Below are 12,018 nucleotides of genomic sequence, written 5' to 3'. Positions count from 1 at the left end.
CCCCTTTAATAGTGGCCCCTGCCCCCTTAACAGTGACATCCACAGTGCCTGCCCCTTTAACAGTGACCTCCACAGCACCCTGCCCCTTTAATGCTAGGGCTACATGAAGACATGTGTCGCGCGACATTTTGTCTCACCAATTTTTATAATGATAGTCTATGGTGTCGCACTGCGACCTGTGACATGCTGCGACACGACAATTGCAAAAAATCCATCCAAGTCGCAGCATGCCACAGTGCAACACCATAGACTATTATAAGAATTGTCGCGTGACACGTCGCAGTGTAGTTGTGCCCTATGTGTCGCGCGACTTATTGTCGTCGTGTAGCCCTAGCCTAAAGCTGACCTACAGCAGTGAAGAAAAATGGCTGGGTTGTTATGGAAACCTGGAGTAAAACTGTGTGTATGTGGAGACTAAGGGCCTGCGAGCTTCTATTGGCTGATAAGGGACATGTGACCTTGTGTATGGCAGTTGGGATATGAGGAGAAAGGCTGGCAGGCTTGTATTGGCTAATGCAGGTAATTTTTTGGGAATATCTCAGGAACGGTAAATCCTAGAGAGCGGAGACCCCACAAGATTTATTTCCGGGTAGCAAGGGATGTGTAAACCAAGTTTAGTTGAAATCGATGGTTGCGTTTTTGAGTGATCGCGGAACAGACATACATATATACGTCCTTTATACAGTATATATAGATGTGTACATTTGTATGAAAAAAACTGCCTCTGATGTGTCCCTTAGCAGCGCTTTCTGAATGAGCGTTGCTAAGGAGTATCCATCAGCGCAGCGCTGAACTGTGATGACACTGGGCTCTGAAGCCACTGCTTCCTCATATATATCGGCAAAACTGACAATATACTGTAATATATATACACTCACCTAAAGAATTATTAGGAACACCATACTAATACGGTGTTGGACCCCCTTTTGCCTTCAGAACTGCCTTAATTCTACGTGGCATTGATTCCACAAGGTGCTGATAGCATTCTTTAGAAATGTTGGCCCATATGGATAGGATAGCATCTTGCAGTTGATGGAGATTTGAGGGATGCACATCCAGGGCACGAAGCTCTCGTTCCACCACATCCCAAAGATGCTCTATTGGGTTGAGATCTGGTGACTGTGGGGCCATTTTAGTACAGTGAACTCATTGTCATGTTCAAGAAACCAATTTGAAATGATTGGAGCTTTGTGACATGGTGCATTATCCTGCTGGAAGTAGCCATCAGAGGATGGATACATGTTCTCATTCTGTTTACCCCAAATTCGGACTCTACCATTTGAATGTCTCAACAGAAATCGAGACTCATCAGACCAGGCAACATTTTTCCAGTCTTCAACAGTCCAATTTTGGTGAGCTCGTGCAAATTGTAGCCTCTTTTTCCTATTTGTAGTGGAGATGAGTGGTACCCGGTGGGGTCTTCTGCTGTTGTAGCCCATCCGCCTCAAGGTTGTGCGTGTTGTGGCTTCACAAATGCTTTGCTGCATACCTCGGTTGTAACGGTTATTTCAGCCAACGTTGCTCTTCTATCAGCTTGAATCAGTCGGCCCATTCTCCTCTGACCTCTAGCATCCACAAGGCATTTTTGCCCACAGGACTGCCGCATACTGGATGTTTTTCCCTTTTCACACCATTCTTTGTAAACCCTAGAAATGGTTGTGCGTGAAAATCCCAGTAACTGAGCAGATTGTGAAATACTCAGACCGGCCCGTCTGGCACCAACAACCATGCCACGCTCAAAATTGCTTAAATCACCTTTCTTTCCCATTCTGACATTCAGTCTTGACCAGGAGCACAACCCTACATGCATTGAAGCAACTGCCATGTGATTGGTTGACTAGATAATTGCATTAATAAGAAATAGAACAGGTGTTCCTAATAATTCTTTAGGTGAGTGTATGTTCTGCCCTGTCTCTCTGCTGTTTTTACACTCTCAGTATGGTGATCACTGACAGTGTATGATTCTTTTGCATCCCCTGCGCGGTGAACAACTAACCAGCTGCTGGCAGATACAGGAGTGCGGACAGTCAGCAGTTTCCACATGTGCCTCCCACTTGTTAAGGAACCAAAAGTAATGGGACAGAATAATAATCATAAATCAAACTTTCACTTTTTGATACTTGGTTGCAAATCCTTTGCAGTCAATTACAGCCTGAAGTCTGGGACGCATAAACAACACCAGACGCTGGGTCTCATCCCTGGTGATGCTCTGCCAGGCTTCTACTGCAACTGTCTTCAGTTCCTGCTTGTTCTTGGGGCATTTTCCCTTCAGTTTTGTCTTCAGCAAGTGAAATGCAGCTCAATCGGATTCAGGTCCGGGGATTGACTTGGCCATTGCATAACATTCCACTTCTTTCCCTTAAAAATCTCTTTGGTTGCTTTTGCAGTATGCTTTGGGTCATTGTCCATCTGCACTGTGAAGCGCCGTCCAATGAGTTCTGAAGCATTTGGCTGAATATGAGCAGATAATATTGCCCGAAACACTTCAGAATTCATCCTGCTGCTTTTGTCAGAAGTCACATCATCAATAAATACAAGAGAAGCAGTTCCATTGGCAGCCATACATGCCCACGCCATGACACTACCACCACCATGCTTCACTGATGAGGTGGTATGCTTAGGATCATGAGCAGTTCCTTTCCTTCTCCATACTCTTCTCTTCCCTTCACTCTGGTAGAAGTTGATCTTGATCTCATCTGTCCATAGGATATTGTTCCAGAACTGTGAAGGCTTTTTTAGATGTCTCCTGGGGAGTGTTCTTGATCTGGCAACTGTTGTGAAGGTGTTTTCTTCACCAGGGAAAGAATTCTTCGGTCATCCACCACAGTTGTTTTCCGTGGTCTTCCGGGTCTTTTGGTGTTGCTGAGCTCACCGGTGTGTTCCTTCTTTTTAAGAATGTTCCAAACAGTTGTTTTGGCCAGGCCTAATGTTTTTGCTATCTCTCTGATGGGTTTGTTGTGTTTTTTCAGCCTAATGATGGCTTCACTGATAGTGACAGCTCTTTGGATCTCATCTTGAGAGTTGACAGCAACAGATCCCAAATGCAAATAGCAGACTGGAAATGAACTCTGGACCTTTTATCTGCTCATTGTAATTGGGATAATGAGGGAATAACACACACCTGGCCATGGAACAGCCGAGAAGCCAATTGTCCCATTACTTTTGGCCCCTTAACAAGTGGGAGGCACATATGCAAACTGTTGTAATTCCTGCACCGTTCACCTGATTTGGATGTAAATCCCCTCACATTAAAGCTGACAGTCTGCAGGTAAAGCACATCTTGTTCGTTTCATTTCAAATCCATTGTGGTGGTGTATAGAGCCAAAAATGTTAGACCTGTGTCGATGTCCCAATATTTATGGGCCTGACTGTATCTATCTCTCCTGGTTCAAGAAGGAGAAAGAGGGACTTGCAGAGATAGCAGCAAGTGTGCACAGAGTTTATGCTGTGTATTCATATATTAAGAGAAGAAACTTAGAGTTGGGAAATTTGGGGTAATTTTTGATTTTTCAGCTGGCACCAGATGGCGGTATAGCATCTCTTGATGGAGACACTTCTTCTTTCTTTCTAGAAGTACTGATCTTGCACCGCTCTCATCTCTCAGGAAAGTGGATGAAGACTCTTCGATGGCCGTCTTCTCCAGTGGTTGATGTAACCTTAGCAGGTACAGACAATGAGGAGCAGAAATGCCAGCATGCTATCGGCTGTCCGTGCATGATGGGAGTCACAGTTTGCAGAATATTGCCCTAGACAGTGTTCAGTCCCAATCTGCCCCTGTGCCCTTCTATCCAAAGGCTAGCCATAGACCTCTCTGTCTGCAGATCCCATTGTTTTCAACAGGACCCTCTGACATAGGTCCTCCATCTTCATGGAAAACAAGGATCGGGTTGAGTTTTTACTAGTGATATAATTTGCTTCGCCAAGGGGTAGGAAAGCAAAACAAGTGGGCAGCCACTTATCTCTACCCCCTCTATTTAAGTATGGTTCAGATCTTGTCTTGCTCTGGAGGAGTCTGCATGACCAAATATTACACGGTCAGCCATTCATTTGAAGGAGAACTGTGTGGTTGCCCCCAGCTTCCATACCTGCAGAAATTGGCTGACCACTAGCAATAGCAATCCCTCGTCCTAATACTGTGGAGGTGAACGCTTCCCCTCCACTGACCAAGCACCCGACTGTCGGGAAGGAAAGCGTCACATAGCCCCTTCTAAATGCACCTTTAGCTCACTAGAATGGCATTGGAGCTGCAGTACCCCAGCGCGGCCACTATGCTCTGTGCACAGAGCTACCTGCGTCCTGCTCCATATACCGTGTAGGATTTGGTGGTCGCTGCTCCTGCTAGCAGCTGATTGGCCCGGCTGCTAGGTGTCCGACCACCAAAGATCTGAGGAAAGGTCATCAATACTGAAGTCCTGGAAAACCACTTTAACAATCAGACCGCGTTTTATTGGAAATCAATGCAGAAATCCAGCTAATTCCACTGGGTTCACTTACCTGTCTCTTGGCTGATGGGAACGGAGAGGTGCCAAGCATGCATTGCTCTCTTTGAGTCACATGTATGATTTTTCCATGTGTGAAGACACCCTAAGGCCTCATGCCCACGACCGTATGTATTTTGCAGTTCGCAAAAAACGGATCTGCAAAAAATACGGATGACGTCCGTGTGCATTCCGTATTTTGCGGAGCAGAACAGCCGGCCCCTAATAGAACAGTCCTATGCTTGTCCGTAATGCGAACAATAATAGGACATGTTCTATTTTTTAGTGAAACGGAATGCACACGGAGTACCTTCCGTTTTTTTTTTGCGGACCCACTGAAATGAATGGTTCGCAAAAAAATAAAACGGAACGGACACGGAAAGAAAATACGTTCGTGTGCATGAGCCCTAAGGCAGAGGCTACACCTCGGCTTTGTGACACTACAAAAAAAATAAAAATCTCTGCCCATAGGGAATGCATTGAGTAACGTGAAAGGACACACCCCCTGAGAAAGGACACACCCCCTGAGCTGCTAGCTTGAAATAAATCTAGAAGAGCAAATAGAGCAATGCATGTGGAGATCTCTGGATCCATGTGGGGTACAGGGCTGGTCCTAGCTTTTGGACTGTATGATGTCTGATTTTCATTTTTTATATTAAAGGGGTTCTCCACGGTTCTCCTACAGAAAGATGGCTTCCTTCTTCCAAAAACAGCACCACATGGTTTATGCCTGGTATTGCAGCTCAGCTCCATTGATGTGAATGTGGCTGAGCAGTAATACCATACACTACCTGTGGACGGGTGTGGTGCTGTTTTTGGAAATCTGATTATAGTCTTGGGGAACCCCTTTAAGCGTTTTTTTTCTTTTGTAGTGTGACAGTAAAGTGTAGGCCAGTGATGGCTAACTTCCGAAACTACAACTCCCAGCATGCTCCATTCATTTCTATGGCGTTCTGAGAACAGCCAAGCAAGTGTACATCTTGGGAGTCGTAGTTTTACCACAGCTGGAGTTGCGGAGGATAGCCATCACAGGTCTAGGCATAGCCGTGTGTAGACTATATTGGTTGTCACCCAGCTTTTCTACAAACAGATGCAACTAAGGAACAGCTGAATGATCTGTATGTGTGTTCTACAGATATGGAGATTAGAGTGTGAGCTCAGGGACTAATGTGAATGGTGACAGTCCCTGTACAGCGCTACTGAATACGTCAGCGCCACATAAGGCTACATGCACACGAACGTAAGGGGCCCGTGCTGCGGACCGCAATGCACGGGCACAGACCGTGGGGCAGCCGCATGCAGATCGCGTACCCATTCGCTTGAATGGGGTCCGGGATCCACATCCGACAGCCCGCACCGCAAAAAAGTAGTGCACGTGCTACTTTTTAGCGGTGCGGAGGCACGGCTACAAACACCACGGAAGCACTCCGTAGTGCATCCTTGGGATTCCGATCCGTGACTCCGTTCCGCATCTCCGTGAATGCGGACCCATTCAAGTGATGCGGAATGCACACGGCCGGTGCCCGTGTATTGCGGACCAGCTGAATGCGGGGCGCAATACGGCCACTGGGGGCACACGGTCGTGTGCATGTAGCCTAAGCAACAGGAATGAAGCACGTTAGAGCTCCTTCACGATGGGATAATTGCTCCTTGAGAAGCAGCGAAGGGACTCGATAGATTAATATCGTCAAACCACATTCTAATCGGAAGCCCTAATTAAACCTAAACCTGCACAGCTGACTCCAGCGCAGGTGACATTCCCGTGGCTGCAGCTCCTTCCAGGCTCAGCGGTGAACCCAGCTAAGGGCAGGCAAAAGGCACATTAGCCATCCTTAGTGAGATGGGGACTGTCATGTAGGAGGATTACTCCTGGCTGGCTCCTAATCGTCTTGACAAGCGAGGGTAGGAACTTGGAGGAGCTGGCAGGGAGAAGGCAGGGATGCCAGGGACCTGGCGCATCCTGGTGTCTGGGGTGCATGTGTGATCCTTCAGTTCAGCTGCTTGCATTGCAGCCTGAGCCTTTGTAGGCAGTCACATTGTTTGGATGAAGACAGCGCAGCCACCCTGGCAGCAGCAGCAGCCGCAGCAGCAGGCGGCGTGTGGAGTTACTCAGCTGGGAGAGGATTGTGAGTCAGGGGAGGGCTGTGTCACCGGGACAAGGGGGGAGCCGCTCACTGACAAATGTCTTCACACTGATGCTTGGACACTGGTGTGAGTTTGTGGACCTTGATGATTGGACACTAGTCACACAGAGCTGAAGACTCGCACAGGGGACGGTAGAGGACTCATCATCATCACCACCACAGCCGCTGTCTGCAGACATGAGCAGCGCTGACCCTAAGGAATACCTGACCAAGACCGAGATCCCCCAGCTTTTCGAGGTAAGGATCTTCTATTTCTGTGCCACGATGTCCTTTCTTATAGTATACCGTATGCATTTCTTATAGTATACCGTATGCATTTCTTATAGTATACCGTATGCATTTCTTATAGTGTACCGTATGCATTTCTTATAGTATACCGTATGCATTTCTTATAGTATATCGTATGCATTTCTTATAGTATACCGTATGCGTTTCTTATAGTATACCGTATGCATTTCTTATAGTATACCGTATGCATTTCTTATAGTATACCGTATGCATTTCTTATAGTATACCGTATGCATTTCTTATAGTATACCGTATGCGTTTCTTATAGTATACCGTATGCGTTTCTCATAGTATACCGTATGCGTTTCTCATAGTATACCGTATGCGTTTCTTATACTGTATGCGTTTCTCATAGTTTACCATATGCGTTTCTTATAGTTTACCGTATGCGTTTCTTATAGTTTGCCATATGCGTTTCTCATAGTATACCGTATGCGTTTCTTATAGTTTACCGTATGCATTTCTTATACCGTGTGCGTTTCTTATAGTATACCGTGTGCGTTTCTTATACTGTATGCGTTTCTCATAGTATACCGCATGCGTTTCTTATAGTTTACCGTATGCGTTTCTCATAGTATACCGCATGCGTTTCTCATAGTATACCGTATGCATTTCTTATAGTATACCGCATGCGTTTCTTATAGTTTACCGTATGCGTTTCTCATAGTATACCGTATGCATTTCTTATAGTATACCGTGTGCGTTTCTTATACTGTATGCGTTTCTCATAGTATACCGCATGCGTTTCTCATAGTGTACCGTATGCGTTTCTTATAGTTTACCGTATGCGTTTCTCATAGTATACTGTATGCATTTCTTATAGTATACCGTATGCGTTTCTTATAGTATACCGTATGCGTTTCTTATAGTTTACGTATACGTTTCTCATAGTATACCCTATGCGTTTCTCATAGTATACCGTGTGCGTTTCTTATAGTATACCGTATGCGTTTCTCATAGTATACCGTATGCGTTTCTCATAGTATATCGTATGCGTTTCTCATAGTATACCGTATGCGTTTCTTATAGTATACCGTATGCGTTTCTTATAGTATACCGTATGCTTTTCTTATAGTATACCGTATGCGTTTCTCATAGTATACCGTGTGCGTTTCTTATACTGTATGCGTTTCTCATAGTATACCGCATGCGTTTCTCATAGTGTACCGTATGCGTTTCTTATAGTTTACCGTATGCGTTTCTCATAGTATACCGTATGCATTTCTTATAGTATACCGTATGCGTTTCTTATAGTTTACGTATACGTTTCTCATAGTATACCCCATGCGTTTCTCATAGTATACCGTGTGCGTTTCTTATAGTATACCGTATGCGTTTCTCATAGTATACCGTATGCGTTTCTCATAGTATACCGTATGCGTTTCTCATAGTATACCGTATGCGTTTCTCATAGTATATCGTATGCGTTTCTCATAGTATACCGTATGCGTTTCTTATAGTATACCGTATGCGTTTCTTATAGTATACCGTATGCTTTTCTTATAGTATACCGTATGCGTTTCTTATAGTATACCGAATGCGTTTCTCATAGTATACCGTATGCGTTTCTTATAGTATACCGTATGCATTTCTTATAGTATACCGTATGCGTTTCTCATAGTATACCGTATGCGTTTCTCATAGTATACCGTATGCATTTCTTATAGTATACCGTATGCGTTTCTCATAGTATACCGTATGCGTTTCTCATAGTATACCGTATGCGTTTCTCATAGTATATCGTATGCGTTTCTCATAGTATACCGTATGCGTTTCTTATAGTATACCGTATGCGTTTCTTATAGTATACCGTATACGTTTCTCATAGTATACCATATGCGCAGGGTAACGCGCACCTTCAGTTGTGTACTTCTGTAATGAGCCCATAGTGTGCCCCTGCGAGTGTATCCTGCAAATGTACGCAGCCTTCTGCCAATCCAGCATACTACATCATACTAGCATGATCCACATTGTCACACGGTGCCCTGTGTAGTAACTATGTCAAACTATCTTACCTAGTACCACTATGATAGTGTCACCTACCTAGTACCACTATGATAGTGTCACCTACCTAGTACCACTATGATGGTGTAAGCTACCTAGTACCACTATGATAGTGTCACCTACCTAGTACCACTATGATGGTGTAAGCTACCTAGTACCACTATGATAGTGTCACCTACCTAGTACCACTATGATAGTGTCACCTACCTAGTACCACTATGATGGTGTAAGCTACCTAGTACCACTATGATAGTGTCACCTACCTAGTACCACTATGATAGTGTCACCTACCTAGTACCACTATGATGGTGTAACCTACCTAGTACTACTATGATGGTGTAACCTACCTAGTACCACTATGATGGTGTAACCTACCTAGTACCACTATGATGGTGTAGCCTACCTAGTACCACTATGTCAGTGTAGCCTACCTAGTACCACTATGATAGTGTCACCTACCTAGTACCACTATGATAGTGTCACCTACCTAGTACTACTATGATGGTGTAACCTACCTAGTACCACTATGATGGTGTAACCTACCTAGTACCACTATGATGGTGTAGCCTACCTAGTACCACTATGTCAGTGTAGCCTACCTAGTACCACTATGATGGTGTCACCTACCTAGTACCACTATGATAGTGTCACCCACCTAGTACCACTATGATGGTGTAACCTACCTAGTAACACTATGATGGTGTAACCTACCTAGTACCACTATGATGGTGTCACCTACCTAGTACCACTATGATGGTGTAACCTACCTAGTACCACTATGATGGTGTAAGCTACCTAGTACCACTATGTCAGTGTAGCCTACCTAGTACCACTATGATAGTGTCACCTACCTAGTACCACTATGATGGTGTAACCTACCTAGTACCACTATGATGGTGTAAGCTACCTAGTACCACTATGATAGTGTCACCTACCTAGTACCACTATGATAGTGTCACCTACCTAGTACCACTATGATAGTGTCACCTACCTAGTACCACTATGATAGTGTCACCCACCTAGTACCACTATAAAAGTGTCACCTACCTAGTACCACTATAATGGTGTAACCTACCTAGTACCACTATGTCAGTGTAGCCTACCTAGTACCACTATGTCAGTGTAGCCTACCTAGTACCACTATGATGGTGTAAGCTACCTTGTACTACTATGATAGTGCTACCTATCTAGTACTACAGATGTAGTAGAGTTAACACACATGCTTTATGAGACGTGTTATCTAAACTGAATGCGTTAAGCAAACACCTTCAATTGCTTTTCAATGGCTTTTATTTCAAGATAACGCGATGAGTTAATAAATTTGAGTTAAGAGTTTGAGTGTTAACCCTGCTCCATCTGTACTATGATGGTGTAACCTACGTAGTAACACTATTACAGTGTCACCTACCTAGTACCACTATGTCAGTGTCACCTACCTAGTACCACTATGACGGTGTAACCTACCTACTACCACAATGACAGCGTATCCTGCCTAGTACCACTATGATGGTGTAACCTACCTAGTACCACTATGATGGTGTAACCTACCTAGTACCACTATGATGGTGTAACCTACCTAGTACCACTATGACGGTGTAACCTACCTAGTACCACTATGACGGTGTAACCTACCTAGTACCACTATGACGGTGTAACCTACCTAGTACCACTATGACGGTGTAACCTACCTACTACCACATTGACAGCGTAACCTGCCTAGTACCACTATGATGGTGTAACCTACAGTACCTAGTACTATTATGATATTGAAACCTTCTTAACAGCACTATGTCAGTGTGACCTACCTACAGTATATAGTACCACAGTGGCAGTGTAACCTACCTCTGTACTTCCCCCATGGCAGTGTAAGTATTCTAGTATCTATCTGACAATGTAATCGCCTTGTATTGAAGCAGCTGTCATTTGCCGCTATCAGCGACCTCCTTGTAGAAGTAGATTTCTGAATAATGTCTGACAGTGGAATCGGAATAATCCTTGTGCCATAGTAGAAGGCAGTGTGCCAGCGCACCATAATGTGCCATCTGATCCCTCTGCTGAACAGTTGATGCCACATTATATGTCATATTGTGACTGTGTAAAAGCTCATGTTTTCCCGCAGCTCAGAATATACCTAGTACCAGTCCTCACCATACTGTACTGGGCATTAACCATTTCTGTGTGGCTTGTGTCCTGTGCAGGGTTAATCCGCAATCATTAGGAAGGGACATATTTGTCTATGGTGGTGCTTTGACATTGTGGTTGATTATGTACAGTTCATTTAATCCTAAATGTCCACAATGAATGCCATGCCAGGATGCCCAGTACATGCCCGTGTGCTGGTCTGTGTATTCTATTCCGTACTAGTAACACGCCTTATGGGAGACGTACACTACAAGGACAAACTAACCTAGTAACATACCTACATACCGCATACTGTGCGGAGATAGAACTACATGAAACATTCTAGCTGTACACCTACATTATAAAATAACCCGTACAGCCCAAGAGGAAAAGTCACCCAGCTTTCCCAGAATGTCAGAAGTTACTGTATGTGACGGCGCGGGGTCAGAGATGTAGCATGAGCGGGTGACAACTCATACTGGAGCACCACTGACAACGATATTGGTTGTCAATCAGCTTTCCCTGAAACAGACGTCAATGACAAAAGAGAAAAACTCTGTTTTAGGTTTCATGCACACGACCGTATATACACGGATCCGCAGAAAAACAGATGACATCCGTGTTGCATCCATTTTTATTGCAGATCCATTGTAACAATGCCTATCGTCGTCCGCAAAATGGACAAGAGTAGGACATTTCCGTTTTTTTTTCAAGCCCATTGAAATTAAAGGTTCCGTATACGAAACTGTAAAAAAAAAGAACGAAAATAGAAGAAGAATAAGCTTGTGTGCATGAGCCCTTAGATGGACATTAGGACTAGCGTGCTCCTAATGAAGATGGTGACTCAGGGGATTGAAAGCCAAGTCATGCCAAAGTTCAAGGGGTCAGCAGGATCGGTGATAAGTGTATGTTTTTCTGGGGGTTTAAGCACTGGGAATGTGGGTCCCCTGTGTGAGTGGAGTGCTACTGGGCGTACGTGAGCG

The 12,018-nt window shown here is 44.5% G+C and overlaps 1 protein-coding gene across 1 annotated transcript in view; it reads left to right on the top strand.

The window, feature by feature from the left end:
• Positions 1 to 6,749: 6,749 nt before the first annotated feature.
• AK5 (adenylate kinase 5) overlaps positions 6,750 to 12,018 on the top strand; it is a 246,563-nt gene continuing 241,294 nt past the window's right edge. The window contains exon 1 of the mRNA XM_040406789.1: positions 6,750 to 6,859. Coding sequence (XP_040262723.1) covers positions 6,800 to 6,859 — 60 coding nt within the window. The 5' untranslated portion in view covers positions 6,750 to 6,799. The remainder of the gene's footprint in view (positions 6,860 to 12,018) is intronic.

The sequence above is a fragment of the Bufo bufo genome, chromosome 9 (assembly GCF_905171765.1).
Source record: "Bufo bufo chromosome 9, aBufBuf1.1, whole genome shotgun sequence".
Classification (NCBI taxonomy): domain Eukaryota; kingdom Metazoa; phylum Chordata; class Amphibia; order Anura; family Bufonidae; genus Bufo; species Bufo bufo.
The sequence above is the reverse complement of the archived record's forward strand: the minus strand, read 5'-3'. Positions and strand labels throughout refer to the sequence as shown.